Raw genomic sequence first — 24,081 nt, forward strand, 5'->3', positions numbered from 1 at the left:
ACAATCCTCTTACCGACGGACCTGTCTGATGGTGACTCATGATCATCTTCCAAAGATGGGATTCAGTCAGTACCACTCTTCTACTTTTCGATCTTCACACAATATCAGTTGCATCTCTTGCAGGACCAGCAGCCTTGGAAGGAAGACCTGCAAAACAGCAGGCTATAATTTGTTTCTATCGTCTTTAAATCTGCAGAGGAGTGTGCTCTGTCTTGAAACATCCTGGCAGGTTAAAACTATGCACCATACTAGAATGGTAAACGCGATTCTCCACAACATTCTGCTTTACATGAGTGCTAGTCTGTCATGGTATACAGGAAAAATTATGTGAAGTTTGGATAGTAGAAAAAAGGTCATACTCGGATCGTAGTTGCGAAAGTGGCTCCTGAGACACATCTGGATATCATAATCGCTTAAGTATTACCCGTGAAACCAAGTGATCGGGTTCGGAAGCCAATTCGATAGCCACTTTTAATTCCTTAGAAAAATACACAACTTGCCATGTTTTCGCTTAAGCGAGGGCTTGGGTCCAAGACTCATAAACAGTAAAAATTATTATTAGTTGATTATATTTGCCTAATCCATCGGCCTTGCCGCAGTGGTAGCACCAGTTCCCGTCAGATCACCGAAGTTAAGCGCCGTCGGGCTTAGCTAGCACTTGGATGGGTGGGCGTCCGGTCTGCGGAGGGCTTTTGGCAAGCGGATGCACTCAGCCCTTGCGAGCTCAATTGAGGAGCTACTTGATAGGGGAATAGCGGCTCCGGTCATAGAAACTGACAATAGCTGGAAGAGCGGTAAGCTGACTACATGCCTCTCCATATCCACATCCAGTAACGCCTGTGAGCTAAGGATGACACGGCGGTAGTTCGCTACCGTTGGGCCTCAAGGCCTGTTCGGTCGGAGTTTCGTTTATACTGGCCTATTCTGAAATATAATATGGAAAACGTTGCATCAGATGGCCGTGATTTACAGTTATACAGCAAGTATTATAGTGAGAACACTATACTAGCGCGTTCATTCACTGACGTGGCAAAAGCCTTAGCTCGTTGGTAGTTCGTTGGTAGTCTTCTGCAGAAATATGGAGCTATGCTTCCTCTAAAAACGTCCATAATTGCGGAAGTGTTGCCGATGCAGGATTTTGTGCAAGAACGGACTTCTCGATAACGTTCCACAAACGTTCAGTGGGATTCATGTCGGGCGATCTGGGTATCCAAACCATTTGCTCGAAATGTCCAGAATGTTCTTCAAATCTATTGCGAAGATTTGTTGCCCGGTGACGTGGCGCATTGTCACTCATAAAAATGCCAGCATTTTTCGGGAACATGAAGTCCACGAATGGCTGCAAATGGTCTCCAAGTATCCGAACGAAACCATTTCTAGTGAATAATCCATGTAACCAAGCGCTCCCCATTAGCTTGCACAGTTCCTTGTTGACAATTGAGTTCATGGCTTCACGGGATCTGCGCCACACTAGAAACCTGCCATCAGTTCTTACCAACTGCAGTCGGGACTCATCTGACCAGGTCACAGTTTTCCAGTCGTCATGGGTCCAACGGATATGGTCACGAGCGTAGGGAAGGCGCTGCAGGTTATATGGTGCTGTTAACAACAGTACTCGCGTCGGTCGTCTGCTGACACAGCTCATTAACGCCAAATTTCGCTGGACTGTCGTAATGGATACGTTCTTCGTAGTCCCACGTCGATTTCTGCGGTTATGTTACGCAGTACTGCTTGTCTGTTAGCATTGACAATTCATCGCAAACGCCTCTGCTCTCGGTCGTAGAGTGCAGGTCTGGCGAGAGGTAGTCCTTACATTTGGTATTCTCGGTACTCTCGTGACATTATGGATCCCGGAATATTGGATTCCCTGAGGATTTCCGAAATGAAGTATCCCATGCGTCTAATTCCAAATTCCACTCCGAGTTCAAAATCTGTGAGTTCCCTCCATGCGATCATAATCACGTCGAAAACCTTTTCACATGAGTCCCCTGAGCACAGGTGACAGCTCCACCAACGCACTGCCATTTATACCTTGTGTATGCTATACTACCGCCATCTGTGGATGTGGTTTGCGCTGTCCCATGACTTCCGTCACCTCTTTGTATTAGTGGCTCCGCTAACACGATAGACCCAGCTTGTGATCATTCTACTACAAGTTCGTTCGTCATTGTAATGCGAGTAGCTGGCGATTCGCAGTACATCAGGCAAGTCAGCTCTAGAGCCGACGCCCTGCCTGACACGCACTAGTCCGAAAGCTCTCAAAAAAATGGTTCAAGTGGCTCTAAGCTCATTTGACGTCATCAGTCCCCTAGGATTAGAACTACCTAAACCTAACTAACCTAAGGACATCACACACATCCATGCCCGAGGCAGGATTCGAACCTCCGACCGAAGCAGCCGCGTGGTTCTGGACTGTAGCGCCAAGAACCGCTCGGCGAAAGCTCTGATTTGACTCAGTGTATTGAGGACTGCTTCAGCTACCTCCATTGGGCCCGCATTCTCTCGCATGAAAGACCTAAAGTTTCGTGTACCTGATTTAGTAAAATAAATAAATCACACATAATATTACGTATAATTAGTTTAATAAAACCGAGGTAAGAACATTAAAATAACAGTACCGCTGACAAAATAATAAATCACTCAGTTTCATTTTTTATCATCTTTGCATTATAAGACACAAAATTAAATATTAAAATATGTTGACATGCAGAGTTTTGGTTGCATATAACTATCAAAATTCCATTTTAAATATTCTGTTCTCTTCCACATTTGGTATTTTTTAGATTTCTGAGCTTTAGAGGGAAGATCCTGCCGATGAACGACGTAATGATACAGGTCACAGCAGCTCATTTCATAATAAAAACACTTGTTGCTACTGCCTCATCTGTTGATTTTAGTAAGCTATTTCGTTCCTCAGTCCACTGGATACTCGTGAGAGAGAAAACTCTTCCCACGATAAAAATGTGACCAGGAAGAGTAAATAATAATTTCCACGGATTTAATTATTGTGTGTATTGCCCTACTTGTCCACACTGTTCAATGAAATTGGTCCATGCCTCCTGACACCATTTACTAGTTCAGTTATTCTTGCTGAGTTGTGATAGAGTTAACTGGTTGAGGACGTAAAACTAATGAAACACTGCACTATTGCGCATTGAAAATCCTTTATCGATATCTTGCATCTATCTACATCTGCATGGATAGTCTGCAAATCACATTTAAGTGCCTGGCAGAGGCTTCATCGAACAGAATTATTACTGTCCTTGTTACTTCATTCCAAACAGGCTCAGAGTAAAGCAACATCCATTTTAAAATGGAAAATTCCTTCAAGTTTGTTGACCATATGTTTAACTAATCTACACATGTTTCTTAAAACGTCTCAATATAAGAATTAAGTATCTGAATTCCACTGATTGATTCAACCTCCATTTTCTGCTGGACAGATGTCGCTTTGAGAGGTATAATCTTTTCCTCTTCACACTGTGCTATCTCTCCGACAACAGCTTCCAAAATCGCCGCTTCTTCTGTAATACTGGTATCTGCCTTCTCGATTTTAAGTTTTGTGCCTGACATACACTCATCAGACTGGGCAAAAACCATAAATATGGCTCAGTTAGCTGATTCTGAAGAAGAGTAATCAAAATTTTGGGTGCGAATCCTTCTGACAGGAGGAATGACTTAAAAGCATTTCAGTAGACCTACTCTCATTCTCTCTCTCTCTCTCTCTCTCTCTCTCTCTTTCTACTGCAGCAAATAAAGATAACTACCGTGTTTTTGTACGTCCAATACACAAAGTTCTTCAAGCTGAGGTTATAATGGAGCGGCGCGGCACGATCAGGGCAGTGCGGCGAGAGGAGTAGAGCAGCGATGGCGAAACAAAGCAGTGCTCCTCAGCGGGTGTCATAACAGTGACGCTCCTAGCAGGAATGCGCGGAGCAGAGCGGCACTGAGCGAAACAGACGTGTTTGTATGTGACCTTTCGAGTGAGGACTCTCGCTGCGGACGGGCCACGCCGGCAGCATCCCGCTGTCGTTGTCGCTAGCAGCGTTATAGTGCTGAACGCACTTGCGTTCCTTTTGTTGTACTGTTGAAGAAATGGTATCGACGGAAGATTTGATAGCAGCTGTTGTTACTAGGCGTCCTTCATGCGACCACCGAAAAAAGTATCACTTATCACAACTGATTCATTTTGGACTAGTTCTGTGACGAGGTGGCAGAATAATTACAAACTACAGGTTGTTGTTGTTGTGGTCTTCAGTCCTGAGACTGGTTTGATGCAGCTCTCCATGCTACTCTATCCTGTGCAAGCTTCTTCATCTCCCAGTACCTACTGCAACCTACATCCTTCTGAATCTGCTTAGTGTATTCATCTCTTGGTCTCCCTCTACGATTTTTACCCTCCACGCTGTCCTCCAATGCTAAATTTGTGATCCCTCGATGCCTCAAAACATGTCCTACCAACCGATCCCTTCTTCTAGTCAAGTTGTGCCACAAACTTCCCTTCTCCCCAATCCTATTCAATACCTCCTCATTAGTTACGTAATCTACCCACCTTATCTTCAGCATTCTTCTGTAGCACCACATTTCGAGAGCTTCTATTCTCTTTTTGTCCAAACTATTTATCGTCCATGTTTCGCTTCCATACATGGCTACACTCCATACAAATACTTTCAGAAACGACTTCCTGACACTTAAATCTATACTCGATGTTAACAAATTTCTCTTCTTCAGAAACGATTTCCTTGTCATTGCCAGTCTACATTTTATATCCTCTCTACTTCGGCCATCATCAGTTATTTTGCTCCCTAAATAGCAAAACTCCTTTACTACTTTGTCTCATTCCCCTCAGCATCACCCGATTTAATTTGACTACATTCCATTATCCTCGTTTTGCTTTTGTTGATGTTCATCTTATATCCTCCCTTCAAGACACTGTCCATTCCGTTCAACTGCTCTTCCAAGTCCTTTGCTGTCTCTGACAGAATTACAATGTCATCGGCGAACATCAAAGTTCTTACTTCTTCTCCATGAATTTTAATACCTACTCCGAATTTTTCTTTTGTTTCCTTTACTGCTTGCTCAATATACAGATTGAATAACATCGGGGAGAGGCTACAACCCTGTCTCACTCCTTTTCCAACCACTGCTTCCCTTTCATGCCCCTCGACTCTTATAACTGCCATCTGGTTTCTGTACAAATTGTAAATAGCCTTTCGCTCCCTGTATTTTACCCCTGCCACCTTCAGAATTTGAAAGAGAGTATTCCAGTTAACATTGTCAAAAGCTTTCTCTAAGTCTACAAATGCTAGAAACGTAGGTTTGCCTTTTCTTAATCTTTCTTCTAAGATAAGTCGTAAGGTTAGTATTGCCTCACGTGTTCCAACATTTCTACGGAATCCAAACTGATCTTCCCCGAGGTCCGCTTCTACCAGTTTTTCCATTCGTCTGTAAAGAATTCGCGTTAGTATTTTGCAGCTGTGACTCATTAAACTGATAGTTCGGTAATTTTCACATCTGTCAACACCTGCTTTCTTTGGGATTGGAATTATTATATTCTTCTTGAAGTCTTAGGGTATTTCACCTCCTTCATACATCTTGGCTCTCCCAAGGCCATCAGTAGTTCTAATGGAATGTTGTCTACTCCCGGGGCCTTGTTTCGACTCAGGTCTTTCAGTGCTCTGTCAAACTCTTCACGCAGTATCTTATCTCCCATTTCATCTTCATCTACATCCTCTTCAATTTCCATAATATTGTCCACAAGTACATCGCCCTTGTATAAACCCTCTATATACTCCTTCCACCTTTCTGCCTTCCCTTCTTTGCTTAGAACTGGGTTGCCATCTGAGCTCTTGATATTCATAAAAGTGGTTTTCTTCTCTCCAAAGGTCTCTTTAATTTTCCTGTAGGCAGTATCTATCTTACCCCTAGTGAGACAAGCCTCTACATCCTTACATTTGTCCTCTAGCCATCCCTGCTTAGCCATTTTGCACTTCCTGTCGATCTCATTTTTGAGACGTTTGTATTCCTTTTTGCCTGCTTCATTTACTGAATTTTTATATTTTCTCCTTTCATCAATTAAATTCAATATTTCTTCTGTTACCCAGGGATTTCTATTAGCCCTCGTCTTTTTACCTACTTGATCCTCTGCTGCCTTCACTACTTCATCTCTCAGAGCTACCCATTCTTCTTCTACTGTATTTCTTTCCCCCATTCCTGTCAATTGTTCCCTTATGCTCTCCCTGAAACTCTCTACAACCTCTGGTTCTTTCAGTTTATCCAGGTCCCATCTCCTTAAATTCCCACCTTTTTGCAGTTTCTTCAGTTTCAATCTGCAGTTCATAACCAACTACAGGTATAGAATGCATTTCATCAATCTCTTAGTTCTGTCTTTGTCTTAAGACGAGTGGCGATAATAAACTTGAAGTAGCGTAGCTCATAAACACATGAAAATAGTGTTTTATTTTAAGGACAGCTTCATTTTGCTTTGAAGTTTGAAAAAATGGGTCTGAGCACAATGGGACTCAATTTCTGAGGTCATCAGTCCCCTAGAACTTAGAACTACTGAAACCTAACTAACTTAAGGACATCACACACATGCATGCCCGAGGCAGGATTCGAACCTGCGACCGTAGCGGTCGCGCGGTTCCAGACTATAGCGCCTAGAACCGCTCGGCCATCCCGGCCGGCTTTGAAGTTTCCTCCTGTCCCATAAATTCCTTGCATAGAATGCTCGGTGTCTTCTGTATGTTGCCCATCGACATATAGGAATCCTTGTAGGTCAATGACAATGCCGTGGAGAACATGTACAGGGTGTCCCACTCAAACCTCCGTGATTTCAAGCACCCACGAGAGAAAAATCACAGTAGATACGACAATGAAAAATACATCACACTGTAGAACATCTCAAAGAATTTATATTCCCGCTTCAGAAGTGCCACATATCGTCGCCAGAGTGCAGCATAGTCGCCTGCAGTGACAATGGCGACTCCACAGCAGTGCACACAAGCAGTAGTGTGGTTTGTAGAAACAAAATCACCGATTACTGTGCAAAGAAATTATCGTCGTGTGTATGAATGTGATCCACCTGATGTGAAAACAACTAAGGAATGGTATAGAAAGATGCTGGCAACAGCAGGTGTGTAAGTAGGCTGTTTAGGTTTTTATGTTGGTAACGTCACGTAACACTCTGCATGAAAATCACTGACTGTCCTTTGTGCAGTTCTGTGGCTGGTTGGCATTGTTGGAATATTCGCTATTGGAGTGTTGGGCAGTTGGATGTGAACAGTGCGTAGCGTTGCGCAGTTGGAGGTGAGCCGCCAGCAGGGGTGGATGTGCGGAGAGAGATGGCAGAATTTTATGAGCGGACGATCTGGACGTGTGTCCGCCAGAAAGAGTAAATCTGTAATACTGGATATCATGAACTGATTGATATATATATATATATATATATATATATATATATATATATATATATATATATATATATATATATATATATATGATGACTTTTGAACATTATTACGGTAAATACATTGTGTTTGTTCTCTATGAAAATCTTTCATTTGCTAACTATGCCTATCAGTAGTTAATGCCTTAAGTAGTTAGAATCTTTTATTTAGCTGACAGTATTGGCGCTCGCTGTATTACAGTAGTTCGAGTACCGAAGATTTTTGTGAGGTAACTGAATCATGACAGGTATAGGTTATTGTTAGTCAGGGCCATTCTTTTGTAGGGATTATTGAAAGTCAGATTGCGTTGTGCTAAAAATATTGTGTGTCAGTTTAATGTTGATCGGAATAAGTAAAGAGCGAAATGTCTGAGTACGTTCAGTTTTGCTCAGCTGTTTGAAAATCAAATAACGTAAGGGTTTTACCAGCACAGTAATTCATACATTTTTCCAAGGGGATGTTTCATAAGGTGACCCTGCCAGGATACCTCACTGGAATCTTCAGATTTTTTCTTGTAGTTTGTGTAATTAGTGTTGTTTATTCCTAGAGCATAATTGTAGAGAGAATTTCATTTGTAGTTTTAGTTTTTCATTGTTGTGCAGTAAAACAGTTGTGGCATGCATGTAGATTTGCACCAAGTATTTCGCAGCTGCGCTTGCAATTAACTATACATTATTTTCAGTGCTATGTTAATGTGTTTTCTTATTTTTGCTCTTCAAATTGTGCTTTTCTTGTTATCGTGTGAAATACGTGATAATTAAGGCATGTGAAAAACGTAACACTAAGCTGCGAAGTAAATTGAGAAATGATAGTGACGACGAACATAGCTTATGAGCACTGTAACTCATAAATTTTTCTAATGGGATGTTTCAAGTGTTCTGAAACATTCTGTTGGTGCACATAATGGAGTTTCAGAAGAGACTGTGGAGGACATCAGACAAATGTTTCTCAGAAGCCCACGTAAGTCAATTCGTTAAGTATCTAGGCAACTTGATGTACCTCGAACAACATTGCATCGTGTAGTTCTCCAGCGTCTTCCTATGTATGCTTACAAAGTGCAAATTCTGCAAGATCTGGGGCCGAACGACAAACCACGCCGACAACATTTTGCTGTGGATGTGCTGCAGCGTATTGATATGGATGCCAGTTTCCTGGAAAGATATTTATTCGCAGATGAGGCAACATTTCATCTATCACGAAGGGTTAATAGGCATAATGTTCGGATTTGGGGCTCACAAAAACCGTACGTTGTCATTGAACATGTTCGTGATAGCCCTAAATTAAACATCTGGTGTGGGCTAAAGCACAACAGGATTGGCGGACCACTCTTCTTTGCAGAACAAACAGTGAATGGGTCAGTGTATCTGGAAATGTTGGAGCAGTTTGTGTACCCTCAGATACAAGACTTAAAACCCAACATCATTTTTCAACAAGATGGAGCTCTGCCGCATTGGTCAACAGCTGTTCGCAAGTTCCTGGACAGGAAATTTCCCAAGCGTTGGATCAGACACGGAGGACCAATTGCATGGCCACCACGTTCACCCAACATTACGCCGCTTTATTTCTTCACGTGGTGATTCGTGAATGACCGCGTGTATGCGACCAGAGTGGACGATATTCCTACGTTGCGACATCGTATCACTAATGCGACTGCAACAATAACAGAGGAAATGTTACAAAGAATTTGGCAAGAAATTCAATACAGAGTCGATATTCTTCGTCCTATAAATGGTTCACATGTAGAGGTGTATTGATGATAAATAAATAAATTCTGTGAGATGCTCTACAATGTGGTGCATTTTTCTTTGTCGTATCTACTGGGTTGTTTTTATTCCCCTGGGTCTTTGAAATCACGGCGGTTTGAGTGTGACACCCTGTATATTTCACAATATCATCAACAAATTGTGGTGAAATTTCTATTGGCTTCCAAAAATGTTCCACTTAGCTCTTATTATTCCAAAAGCACATTCTGTTAATATTGTGATCTAGAAACGCGTTTGTTGAAATACTCCTTCCACGGATCTAAAACACATTGACTGTAATGTTTGATAAAATACTTCAATAATAGGTGCCCCTAATTTCGAATGGATACAAATTCAGTCCAACTGATATACACCGAAGAGCCAAAGAGATTGGTACACCAGCCTAATGTCTTGTAGGGCCCCAAAGAGCATGCAAAGTGCCGCAACACAACGTGACATGAACTCGACTGATGATTGAAGTAGTGCTTGAGGGAACTGACACCATAAATGCAGCATGGCTGTCCATAAATCTGTACGAGTACGAGGGGTGGAGATCTCTTCTGAACAGCACGTTGCAAGGCATCCCAGATATGCTCAATAATGTCCATGTCTGGGGAGTTTGGTGACCAACGGAAGTGTTTAAACTGTGAAGAGTCTTCCTGGAACCACTCTGTAGCAATTCTGGACCTGTGGACTGTCGCATTATCCTGCTGGAGTTGCTCAAGTCCGTTGAGATGCACAATAGTCATGAACGGATGCAGGTGATCAGACAGGATGCTTACATATGTGTCAACTGTGTGAGTCATATGTAGACGTATCAGGGCTCCCTATCACTCCAACTGCACACGCTCCACACTATTACAGAGCCACCACCAGCTTGAACTGTCCCGTGCTGACATGCAGGGTCCATGGATTCATGAGGTTGTCTCCATACCCATACACGTCCATCTGCTCGGTACAATTTTAAACGAGGCAACATATTTTCAGTCATCAGTAGTCCCATGTCGATGTTGACTGGCCCAGGCAAAGCGTAAAGTTTTGTGTCATGCAGTCATCAAGGGTACACGAGTGGGCCTTCGGCTTCGAAAGCCAATATCGATGATTTTTCGTTGAATGATTCGCACGTTGACACTTGTTAATGGCCCAGCATTGAAATCTGCAGCAATTTGCTCAATGGTTGCACTTCTGTCACGTTGAACGATTCTCTTCAGTCGTCATTGGTCACATTCTTGCAGGATCTTTTTACGGCAATGTCGGAGATTTGATGTTTTATCGGATTCCTGATATTCAAAGTACAGTCTTGAAATGGTCGTACGGGGAAACCTCACTTCATCGCTAACTCGGAGATGCTGTGTACCATCGCTTCTGCTCCGACTATAGCACCACATTCAAATTCACTTAAATCTTGATAACCTGCCATTGTAGCAGCAGTAACCGATCTAACAACTGCTTCAAAAATGGTTAAAATGGCTCTGAGCACTATGGGACTCAACTGCTGTGGTCATCAGTCCCCTAGAACTTAGAACTACTTAAATCTAACTAACCTAAGGACATCACACACATCCATGCCCGAGGCAGGATTCGAACCTGCGACCGTAGCAGTCGCACGGTTCCGGACTGCGCGCCTAGAACCGCGAGACCACCGCGGCCGGCTAACAACTGCGACAGACAGTTGTCTTACTTAGCCGTTTTCGACTACAGTGCCGTATTCTGCCTGTTTACATATCTCTGTATTTGGATACGCATGCCTGTACCAGTTTCTTTGGCGCTTCAGTGTATTTAGTAGTGGAGAGTATGGAGGTGTATCGAGTTACCTTCTTGCATCAAGTGGAAAACACTATAAGAATGACATCTACCAACTTCCCTTTCCTCCCCATATCTCCCAACATTGATTATAATGAATGTCCCCTGAGGAACTGCAACTGCTTATAGTATAAATGAATGAAAATTGTGATAACTGTAAAATAGTGTACCAGAATTTTCTGGGCATTTTAGGTGAATGTAATTTCTGCCAACATCACCGAATGCAGTTGACAAGTTCTAAATGATATATGAATCATTTACACTAGTGTATTTAGTAAACGTCACTCGCATGTGGTTTTCCTGGAGGCAATCTTAAAAGATTCTGGTAGTTGTCTCTGCATTACTTACAACGGTTCTGAATCCTATCGTGAATGTCAAGAGCCTTGTCTCTTCTGGTTACTAGGGATCTGTAACAATTCGTGTTTCATCAGCTACCGATTGCCCTTACAAATGACGTTATTTCATTGGAAAAATTTGTGGCAGCTTGAATATCGATTACATATGGAAGATTTGCCTATTAATTATACGGCAAAATATTCTCCTCTTTGTGTACTATCATTTGCCAAAATTTCATTTCGCTATCTCAAAGCGTTTGTAAGATATCACGAACGATACAAGTATTTATTTCACTGTGGCTTTTTCACTGTCGCGCTAGCTCGAGACGAAGGGCTTTACATACGTTCAGTTTTCTCGAGATTGCTGATAGATAGCGATATCCTTCAAAGTTTAAAGAATAATTCAATATGTTAGCTACATTTCATACACAGAAACTTATGACCTAACATACACCCAAACGCAAATTCATAATGACACCTATTTTTCAGTGCAAACTTTCCGAAATTCTTGCAGTAGATTACTTAATTTTGGCCGTGCGGTTCTAGGTGCTTCAGTCCAGAACCACGCTGCTGCTACGGTCGCAGGTTCGAATCCTGACTCGGGCGTGGATGTGTGTGATGACGTTAGGTTAGTTAGGTTTAAGCTGTTCTAAGTCTAGGGGACTGATGATCTCAGATGTTAAGTCTCATAGTGCTTAGAGCCATTTGAGCTTAATTTTGAAACATCACAATGACTCTGACCATTAATGCAATGAACCTAGGCGCGAAGTACGCTGCGACTGCTGCCCGACGCGCAGCTGCGCTTTGCGCTGTTGCGTCGCTCCACTATAATCCGGGACTTAACGGTCCGTTCCTACTATGTACATGGAGAAGTAATTGAAAAGTTAATTACAAATGTTTCCATATCAACACTCACACGTCAGCCAGCAGCTGCCTTTTCAGCATTGTGTAATACGTGTGGAGGGCATCTAGCTCCTACAAGATTTTCGTTTACCTCACTTTTCAGTTTCGCAGATGCATTATTTGTACCAACTCGTAGTACTCGTCCGAACTTGGTGTTGGCATTTCACGGCAAAAGCGCTATGCACTTACTTTTATCAGTTTTGTTTCCCTCTAAACCTTTGACGTAAACCCTACTTATTACAGACGCATTATCGTTTGGCAGAGAAGTTAATTTATTTCACTAGAACGCCATTTTCCGGTGTAAAATACTAAACAATTAATCGCCGTTCACTCGGTGAGATGACAGCACACTCCTCAGATACGCCAGATCACTCACTATATAGTAAAATTATATCGGACGTCTGTATATGTTATAGTAATACCGACAGAAAAACCTATTTTGTGGATTTGTGAATGAGTTATAGTACATTAAGTTTTGAATATTATCATTCAGTAATCCATTTGAGGCGATGAGAATCATAAGGGCCTAAACCACATCAGAGTCAACTGTGAGACTGTAGCATTTATTCATGCTTCTGAAAGCCTTTGATCTCGTGGTGGGTAGGGTTTACCTGTGCTGCAGGCCCACACTGCATGTATGAGAATTCAGGAAAAGCTCTGAAATTCACTTAAATGTGGGGCAGACGACGGTGTGCTTGTGTGCTTTAGGCCTTACGGATCTCGGCGCCTAATTTGTATTCTATTCAAGTTACCATGTTGTTGGACGTTACTATTCGAATTTGATCACTTCAATAAACAGTAGCTGGTATATGGAATTGGTTGTTTGTTGTGTGGGAATCGGCATTCGTACTGCGCATACATGATCTCTGTTGCAACTATTTAAAATGCTACCAGAAAAGGAAAGCTGTGAGAACGGCCGCAGCTCGGTCGCACACTTGGAGAGCATCAGCAGTGGGTAATTGGAAGACGTTACTCAGCTTGCATTCTCCGAGTAATAATAGTAAATAATGTAAGTGCATGTAACAAGCACAGAAGGTACAGTAAGCACAAAAAGTTAAGTTTCTTTTCTTTTCAGAAATAAAGTGATCAATTAAGCACACAGTGTTTAATACAGATGATTGTGGATTCCTTCCGCCTGCCATCGGTACTTCTCTCCTTCAGTATTCATATCGGTGCTGACTGCCACAGTAGCTGACCCAACAAAATATATGTTAAATTTACCAGATCTATCTGGGTTTACTTGGTCTATGGCTTTTCCCTGCGATCTATTTTTTATCATGAGTTGCATACTGGAACTCCAGCTAGATGTGATGGAGCCTGATGTCAACGGCTGTTGGGAGCGCAGCAGAACCGCCGATGACGTTTAACCTCGCCAGTTGATTAAGGGAACAACATCAACAGAGAGCGAATTTAATCACTGCTATCATACTTTCGATCAATTAGATCATCGCACGCCAGCTGAAGAAGCAACAGCCATAATATGCATTTAGTTTCGTTCTACATTATTTGAATTATTTACGTATTTTAAAAATAATATTAATTATATTTCAAGCTATCGAACTACATTACTTCCTTTGCAACAGTAGCTTGTACAGGTGTTCACTCACCGCCTGGACACTGGCAGCGTCACCGGAGAGACGGGCGCAGAGCGCTCCCGTGCTGTTGTTCCTGTCGTCGAACCAGGCCACCTCCTGGCGCAGCATCGCCGAGAAGGCGAGCCGTCGCAGCCGTGTCGTCAGGCGCTCACCGGCAATTCCGAATGCGTAGATCTGCAGCACACGAATCCGAAAGTTACAAGTAAAGTGACCACAATGAGCTCAGCGAAAAGAACACGAGAAGATTGCCGACATGCACGGAATGAAAATTTTTCACAACTGCGCGAACTCAGACAGTAAATTAACTAGAATGAGAGTTTCACTCTGCAGCGGAGTGTGCTCTGATATGAAACTTTCTAGCAGAGTAAAACTGTGTGTCGGACCGAGACTCGAACTCTGGACCTTTGCCTTTCGCGGGCAAGTGCTCTACCATCTGAGCTACACGAGCACTACTCAGGAGTCATCCAAACAGCTTGAATTCTGCCAGTGCCCCCTTTCCAAACTTCACCGAAGCTCTTCTGCGAAGAGCACTTCCCCGCGAAAGGCACAGGTCCCAGGTTCGAGTCTCCGTCCGGCACATAGTTTTAATCTGCCAGAAAGTTTCAGTAAATTAACTGCCGGAAAAAAATCACCACAGCAAAAAATAATTAATGGAGTAATTATATTTCGGGAATACGGATGTCTAGGTAACAAATTTAAGTGATTACTACTGCAGGATCACAGGTTAATGTAAGCGCGAGATAAGCCATTACAAATGTGAAATGTGGTCCATTAATAACCGATGTAATCTCCTGAATATTGAATGCAAGTATGCAAAAGCGCATGCATTGTGTTGTACAGATAATAGATGTCATTCTGCGTGATGGAGTTCCATGCCTCTTTCAGTTGCTCGGGGACGGTTAAAGCTGTTTGTGGATGACGAAGTTGTTGTTCGATGATGTCCCAAATGTGCTCGACTGGAGACAAATCTGGTGATCGAGTAGGACAAGGCAACATCTCGAAGCTCTGTAGAACATATTGGGTACAAGAGTGGTGTGTGAGGGAGCGTTATCCTGTTGGAAAACAACCTCTGAATGCTGTTCTTGAATAGCAGCACATCAGGTTGCACCACCAGACTGAGGTACGATTTTACAGTCACGGGACGTGGCATAGCCACGAGAGTGCTTCTGCTGTCATACTGAAGACCATAACTCCAGGTGTAGGTACAGTGTGTCTAGCACGTAGACAGATTGGTTGCACGCGCTAAACTGGACTCTTTGTAAATAACACACTACAGTCCTGGTACCGAAGCAGAACTTGCTTTCATCAAAAAACAGACCTCCACATTGCCCTCTAATGTGTTCTCGCTTGACGTCACTGAAGTCGCAAACGGCGGTATTTTGGGGTCAGTAGAGTTGACGCTACAGGGCGTCTGGCTCGGAACTGAAGCAACCGATTTGTAACAATTCGTTGTGTCACTGTGGTACCAACTGATGCTCGAACTGCTGCTGCAAATGCAGTACGATGCGCCATAGCTTTACGTCGAACACGGTGGTTTTCGCTATCGGTAGGGCCTCGTGGCCGTTCGGAGCCCGCCTTTCTTGAGACTGTATATTCTCGTGATCAGTGCTGGCAGCAGTCATGGACAGTGGCTATTTTCCTGCCAAGCTTTTCTGTAATATCGCAGAAGGAACATCCAGTTTCTCGTACAACTAATACACGACCTCGTCGAATCTCAGTTAGGTACTGGTAATAGTAACGTTGGCATCTTAAAGGCATTCTTGTCTAACACCAGCTCACCACTTTCAGTCTCAAAGATAACTAACGTTCACGCCTGTTATTTAAGACAAACCTGATGTGCACCCTCATAGTCGCCTTACTAGCGCCACTCTTGTGTGACTGGTGCGAAATTTGAATAGACACCATCTTTCAGATGTAGAAATACGCCTACCAACTGTCGTTTACCTGTATGTCGCACAGCTCCTTCTTGTTGTGTTTTTTTTCCGACAGCATACAAGTGTAGGACTCAGAAAAATCACAGGAGATTCACTTAATGAAGCTATCTGCTAGGACTGGGTGTTGTGTTGTCCTCATCATCATTTCATCATCATCGATGCACAAGTCACCGAAGCGTCGTCAAATAAAAGACTTGCACCTGGAAGCATCTCCAGCCAGTATTGCCATACGACATTTTCACCCCTCACTGTAGACTCGCATTGTGACCCACTTGCATTGGTATTAATGGGCTCTGCTTTATTACAGGTGAAAATTTTGTTCTCTAAGTGTGTCAGGATGCAGTTGCGGTCTTTCGTAAGTGCCTGTTCAATATAAGATTCTCTTGGTCTCATTACGCATTGGTATGGAATTAAAGAGAAGGAAACGGACGACTACGCTTCTTGAAGTGTTCTAAGAGGCCTACCTAATGTAAGATTCGCACGCGATGCACCGATTAGCAATAACAATTTCAGTTTTCGTCTCTGTACGACACATTTAAAAGACATTTAGGATTTAATACAAAATACTGAAGCACCATCTAAGAAACACGTCTTCATGGCCACGGTCGCTAACACGCACTTCTATGGTGGCACTCGACCCGGCGTCAGTTGGTTCGAATTCTGATTGTCGAAAAAATGTTCGCTGGCAGAATTTGGCCGGCAAGGGGAGATGAAGTGGTGGAGTAAAGTTCGCGATGACCATATGTTGCGCAATTGTCACGGTTTAAATAACAAACCTCCCAGCTATGTTTCATGAAGTGAGGGCACGTGACATCCGAATCTGAAAGAACATTCCAATTTATAAAGTAGGAAAACTGCTATCTTGATTATAGATACGGTGAAAGAGCTGTCAAAGACAAATTGAGGAACGTCCTAAGAAGTAAACAAGTATTTTCATTAGAAACTGCATCATCAGGAACCAACTCATTACTCATTAGCAGCTATTCCTCATCGAACAACAAGAGGAGAGACAAAAGTCAATCGGAAGGAACGCCAAAATAATCAAGGATATATATTTTTAACGTCCCGTAGAGTTTTTGGTTATTGGAAACGGACCACCCACCTTCAACAAGTCCGAGAAAGAAAGTTAGTTATGGTCTGTTCGAAGAAAACGGCTTGACATTTGCCTGTGATATGAACCTGGATACTTTTGCTTGCGAGACACTCTCAACCACCGTTCAGTAAGATGAAAGTCACAAGAAGTAGAAGGTGAGCAACTCACAAAGAAAGGAAAAGAGATTTTGGAGGAATAGCATGAAGATAATTAACGTCCCAAAGGGCATACAATATATTAGTGCAACAAAGGCGCGAAAAAAGGTCACCAGGAAAACGAAATCAGAGTAACAGTGGAGCATAGGTAAAGATGACGCAACCGTAAACAAAGCATCAGCGTACACAGGAAAGTAATGAAAACGTTATAGTTAGAAGGTGTGCTTCCTGTGTCCACGTTCAACGACTGTTTCATTTTTATTCCCTTTGTACTCGTTTTCATTACGCACTTGTATGCTGTTTTTGGTAAACCAAAAATATTGTCTTTTCTTATGTATTGTATTAACCTCCAACCCGTAATTTATTAAGCTACAGTTTAAAAATGATGTCTAACGAATCTAGTTGTTTCAGTTCTGTCCAGTAAACATTCGTTTTGCGCAACAAATGTTTCGTACGTCACTCACGGTGATAGTGACACAAATTAATTTTACTTCATTTTGGCTTCCTTGTTTTGTGTCAGCCACCTACATCTCATGGCCCTGACGCTAAGCCATCTGCCTACAGAGACGTCGCAACTGATAGGCATCTCCACGTGGTGATGTCGTGAATTAGTAAGTTGTTCCATGGACCATCTGAGCGATTCTTTTATCGGATGATGAGGAGCAAATCAATTTATAGAACATGTATATGAGATTAGTGGTTTCTAATTTCCAAACAACTGTTAAGTTATTCTCCAAAAACCAATTCTCCCTTATTTTTGAGAAAACACACTACATTTAGTTCTGTACAATAAATAGAGTAATATCAACGCTTCATTTACTACTTGCGTAGTGTGACAACAAGTCAGCGTAGAAGATACCACAACAAGTAAACTAACGACAGTGTTGCGACTGATAATTCACAGCTTGCAGTTATTTTTAACAGCTACTTTCTAAATGTAGCAGCTAAAAATACCAAGTAATATCAACACCTCATTTTTAATTTTTCTCGTGCAGTTCTCTTCAGGCTACCAGTTTAAACATAATAATTCGTCCTTCGAAAAGAAGGTTAGATTTTAAACTTCCTTTGCTACCAGTCAGACATTTTATGTTAGTTGGAAAATGATCAGAAATGTTTGTAGCGGCATACTGAACTTCTTTCTGAACCAGTGACAGTTTTAATAATAGGTAATAAACGTAATTTTTCTTCAATTGTTGAGATATGGAGTCAGTATTCTTCTCAAATTGTGATGGATTATTTATGGCAAATTCCTTTATTGAATGTATGCATTATAGTGGTGCAGTTACAATGCCTAGCTCCCTGAAGAAGTACCTATATGGCGACTGCAGGGTGAACACCGTGTATGATTCTTACTGCTCTTCTTTTCTTTTCTTTTCTTTTTTTTTTTTTTTTGGCAATCAATACTTTTTTTTTTTTTTTGAGTCATGAGTTACCCCAGAAAATAATTCCGTAAGACAGTGCTGAATGAAATATGTGAAATAAGACAGGGAAATGATTCGTTTGTTTCCAGGACTAGCAGTTATACAAACAACCAAATCAGCTGAACTTCATTGTTGGAGCAGCTCGGTAATATTCTTCTTCCAGTTCAAGTTTTCGTCAATATGTGCATCAAAAAAACTGAAGCATTGTGCCCTCTTTACTGACTCTTGCTCATATGCTGTACCAAGTGTTGATATTGCTCTATTTATTGTACAGAACTGAATATAGTGTGTTTTCTCAAAAATAAGGGAGAATTGGCTTTTGGAGAATAGCTTAACAGTTTTTTGTAAAACATCATTAGCAATCTCTTTTGTTGCTTTCTCCCTAAAGAAATTCTCTGCAAACAGTACCAATTCTGCTTGATGAATGCTAAATGGAAGGCGTTTCAGACATTTAAGGTGTAGGAATGGACCAAAAATTGAATCTTGCGGAGCTCCCTTTGTGATTTGCCCCCTCCCAGGAACTAAAATTTCTCTGCTTCCAACATTGTTTGAATTATTCAGCACAACTTTTTGCATTCCATGTGTTAAGTATGATTCAAACTGTTTGTTTGTAAAGCCCCTTATTCCCACAAAACTTAAGTTTTTCTAAGACATTAACTTGATCTATGCAGTATAATTCCTTTGAAAGAACACGAAACATGTCAGTTAGTTCAAAAAAATGGCTCTGAGCACTATGGGACTTAACATCTATGGTCATCAGTCCCCTAGAACTTAGAACTACTTAAACCTAACTAACCTAAGGACAGCACACAACACCCAGCCATCACGAGGCAGAGAAAATCCCTGACCCCGCCGGGAATCGAACCCGGGAACCAGGGCGTGGGAAGCGAGAACGCTACCGCACGACCACGAGATGCGGGCATGTCAGTTGGTGATATCGTAATATATAAGGTCTGCAACACTTGGTAAGTGAATACATAAATAGCTTTCTCAGTTCAGCAACTCTTCTGGAATCCAAACTGTAGTGTGCTGAATAAATTGTTTCTAGTTAAATTACTTTTCTGAACATTTTGGAAAAAGACTGGTAAGCAGTTGGGCGATAATTTTTTAAGTCTGTCTGATACTAAAGAGAATTAACGAATGCAGACTTTAATCTGTATGGAAAAATACCTTGCACAAGTGATGCATTACATATATCACTAAGAACATTACTTATTATGGTAATTTCGAACAACTTATCAGAATTCCACATGTGCTTTTCTTACTTTACAATATTCATAATTCTATTAAATTCAATGAATGATGCTGGTGTTACTTCTGATTGTGTTAAGTTTAACTTGACATTTTTATACATTCTTTTCTTTTTCAACTAGAGTATGTAATCATATTTTTTACTGCTAAATTTGGATAGTAATTGTTAAAAATAACTGCAAGCTGTGAATTATCAGTCGCAGCACTGTCGTTAGTTTACTTGTTCTCAAAATATCCAATATAGTTTTAATCTTATTATCTGCATTATTAATTTCTGTCAGTATGTGTATATTTGTGACCAAAATAATGACTTTACTTAATACACTACAGTATTATTATAGAATGCAAGTAATGCTGAATTTTGATTTATTTTGGTCTTCTTATAAATTTCCCTTTACTTTGTACATGAAATTTTGGCTCCTTTAGTTATCCATGGTTTATTTTTTATTTAATGTACCTTCTGAATAACTTTTTATTAAAGCTACATTCAAATACTGAATACACATATATTATCGAATACATACTGAATTTCACATTAGCCTCTTTTTATATGTATATAGCTCATCCAACACCACTTCTTTTATTGGTGTTGAGAACACTGTACCTTGTTCTCATTAATAAGCCTCACAGCTATGCATGAACATTCTGCAGAGGTGTAAGGTGCTACATTGTTTACTTACATTAATTGTGTACCATGATCAGGTAGTTCATTACGAACTGGGTTCCTCATCTTTCCATGTTCACTGCACATGAAAATGATATTAGTCTGCAATCTCATTTATTTAACTTCTCTATCCCTGTGGTTACATTGTGCTCAAAAAGATACAGAACATCTACCACTTCAGAATTTTCCACATCTACACACACAAAAATGTTACCTACCACGTTTTTCGGCCCCCTGATGTTACAATGAAACAATCTATTTTTATCTTTCTGGTAACTGTTACATATATTATGGTCCTGTTCTGTTTCAATTTCTTTCAAGAACGCCAGTCTCTAACCTGATTCAAACAAAAAGACAATGCCCCTTTTGCCCCAGTGTAGAAATTTCAGTGCTTTTTCTTGTGTGTTACTTTTTGTGGTTATGTAACAATGCTAGTTTCAGTGAGACGTTTGACAATGGTGTGCAAATGTTGCGTTTCTCACTGTAAAGAAAAGAATACTAACCATTCTAACGTCCATGTATTCTCCTTTTCTGAAGATGAAAACCTTCGTTGTAAGTGGATTACTGCCACTTACAGGGACGCGTTCTCAGCAAAAAATATTCGAAAGTACGTAAATGCAATGGTGCTGCTTATTTAATATGGTCATTTACCCACCAGGTTAGCCGAGAGCGCTAATGCGCGCTGACCCGGATCGAATGCGCCCGGCAGATTACCGACGAGGGCTGGTGTGCGACCCAGCCTGAATTTGGATTGTAGGCAGTTTTCCACATCCCGCTAGGTGAAGACTGGGCTTATCTCCACGTCCCGCCTCAGTTACACGACTCGCAGACGTCTGAACACGTTCGCACTATTCCGTGGCTTACACTAGATGCAGACAGCTGGGGGCCCACTGATTCCGTCCCGGGGGGGTATGGGGTGGCGGCAGGAAGGGCATTCGGCCACCCCTTAACATTAATCTTGCCAAATCCGTTCCTAACCATGCGGACCCGGCGGAACCGCGGGATCAGGCACAAGCGACAAAGAGAATTTTAATATGCTCTTATAGGTCTCTGTGATTAATTTATACTGTTTGGAGTCCTGTATGGCATTGCAACGAGATATTAGTACTTATTTTGCGTCGTTGGCCGTACTTGGTAAACCAATTTTTACCACTCGTTCAGCATGTAGTATTTCATAGTTGCATAGAGGCAACTGCATTTTCTACGTTACTTCTTTGAATGTCCGTTCACACCCCGGCTCGCTACTGATTTCAGCAAAACTCCGCTTCCACCTGTTTCCGTTCAGAGGAGTGACGTCACACGTTTTCAATAACCGAGTATAACTGGCCCATGGCGACTGCCACAGCCCACTGTTGCTATCAACCAGTGGTGGAAGACTGGTACACATCTGCTTCAGCACCGAAATCCAAATCTCTATGACCTCTCCTTATAGTCTTTCATGGTACCCGCTTGAGGCTGCCAGTTCTTGAGTCCTATCAAAATTTATCTGGTAGTCTGCTGGCTCAATAGTATGTGTGTGTGAAATCTTATGGGACTTAACTGCTAAGGTCATCAGTCTCTAAGCTTACACACGAGGCAGGACTCGAACCTCCGCCGGGATCAGCCGCACAGTCCATGACTGCAGCGCCCAAGACCGCTCGGCTATTCCCGCGCGGCTGCAAAGTATGAGCCAGCCGAGGTGGCCGAGCGGTTCTAGGTGCTACAGACTGGAATCGCGCGACCGCAACGGTCGCAGGTTCGAATCCTGCCTCGGTTCAAATGGCTCTGAGCACTATGGGACTTAACAGCTGTGGTCATCAGTCCCCTAGAACTTAGAACCACTTAAACCTATCTAACCTAAGGACACCACACACATCCATGCCCGAGGCAGGATTCGAACCTGCGACCGTAGCAGTCGCGCGGTTCCTGACTGCGCGCCTAGAACCGCGAGACCACCGCGGCCGGCTATCCTGCCTCGGGCATGGATGTGTGTGATGTCCTTAAGTTAGTTAGGTTTAAGCAGTACTAAGTTCTAGGGAACTGACATACTCAGAAGTTAAGTCCCATAGTGCTCAGAGCCATTTGAACCATTTTGCAAAGTATGTTCCGTTACTGCTCATCTGTCAATCTTACCTCTTCTGTAATGCCCTTGTGCTCTTCTAGTCGTTTTGTGACCATCATTTTTGTAATGCCCGCGTACACCTCCCCTCAAGTACACGGAATCCTATAAACTACTGTTTTTTCCAGCGGTTTTCGAGCATCCTTGGCCGATTGTAGGTAATCTTGTATATTCTGGGTCGTTTTGTACATTATCGCGATGTTCCACTTTTTCAAGGTCCTTCCTGTGCTGTCAGTAATGTCCTCAACGAAAGGCACGAAAACTTTCGATTTGAACGGCGCTTGAACATCCCTATGATTTCCAAGAAGTGATCTTGAAGCTCTTTTTACCCCAGCGAACGAATAACCATTCTTGAGCAATGCGTTGGTCAGATGCTTTAATTCTGTGTCAAGCATCACTCGTTCGTAGATTTTCCCTGCTCCATCAGCCAAGGTTTCATGATGTCTCACTTTTCTTGTAAGTTGTGGTTCGGATCCCAGTGTAGGTAACGGTCTAAGTGTATGGCTTTTTGGGTAAATCGTACGGCCCAACCTGCCATCTTCTTTCTTCCGCTTGCCTCCTCCTCGAGCGTAAACAGAAGCTTCGGAATAATTTCGTTGACATGTTTGTGAAAATGACCAAGTTCCTCCCTGCCATGCCGTCACAAAACAAACGTATCGTCCACATACCCGAACCAAATATTCGGTTTCTTGTTCGCAGTTTCCAATGTCTGCTCATCGAATTTTTCCATAAAGAAGTTCGCTATAGCTAGTCTTAAGGGACTCCTCATAGCAACACCAGCCGTCTGTTCATGAAATTCATGTTCCTTGTGCACCTTCGGCAATACATAAAGCCTGAATAGAGAGACTTCCTTGAATACTCTGTTCGACATAGGACGTCTTTGTCAATCACGTAACAGTTCTAAGAACTTTCTCAGTGGTGTTTGTACTCGGTTTCGGATGTGCCTGTGGATCTATTAAGTCATTAATTTTATTACCATTGTCGCTCACATTCGAAACAACCATTGCATTTCCATTGTCAGCGGGGAGAATTATAAGATTCCGTGTACTTGTGGGGAGGTGCATGTGCGCACTATAAAAAGAACGGTCAAAAACAACTGGAAGAGCATAACGGCAATTACAGAGGAGGGTAGCGTGGCAGATGAGCTGTTGCGGAACATGCTTTGCAGCCATGGGACCACCACTTCCATTTTGATAGGACTGAACTACTGGCAGCCTCAAGCGGATACCATGAAAGACTATACAGACAGGACATAGGGATTGTAATTCACCCCAGGAATATCAATAGGAAGGGAAAGGACATGAAATTGAATGACATTTGGATTCCGCTGACAGCAACAGCGGACGACGGTAGTCGACACGTGCCAGTTGCACTCGGTTATTCAAAACATGTGGTGTTGCGCCACTGCAAGGAAGCACGTGGAAGCGGAGTTTTGCTGAAATCAGTAGGTAGTCGGGGTGTAAATCGGACATTCAAGAAGGTACGTCGTTCGCAGATGGGGACGAAACGTTGGGTTTTAATGTGAAATCCGACCACAGCACAATAGCCCAAAACCTTTTATTAGTTGTGACTTTTCTGGCCGTGAAAGTATTCATTTTACAGAGGATCATATTGACTCATTCATTTTTGATGAGATACT

General features: G+C 42.2%; 1 protein-coding gene across 1 annotated transcript in view; it reads right to left on the reverse strand.

Annotated features, from left to right (window-relative positions):
- LOC126252543 (ATP-dependent translocase ABCB1-like) overlaps positions 1–24,081 on the reverse strand; it is a 305,981-nt gene that overhangs the window by 77,657 nt on the left and 204,243 nt on the right. The window contains exon 17 of the mRNA XM_049953441.1: positions 13,839–14,000. Coding sequence (XP_049809398.1) covers positions 13,839–14,000 — 162 coding nt within the window. The remainder of the gene's footprint in view (positions 1–13,838; positions 14,001–24,081) is intronic.

Source organism: Schistocerca nitens, chromosome 4, assembly GCF_023898315.1.
Source record: "Schistocerca nitens isolate TAMUIC-IGC-003100 chromosome 4, iqSchNite1.1, whole genome shotgun sequence".
NCBI classification, from domain to species: Eukaryota; Metazoa; Arthropoda; class Insecta; order Orthoptera; family Acrididae; genus Schistocerca; species Schistocerca nitens.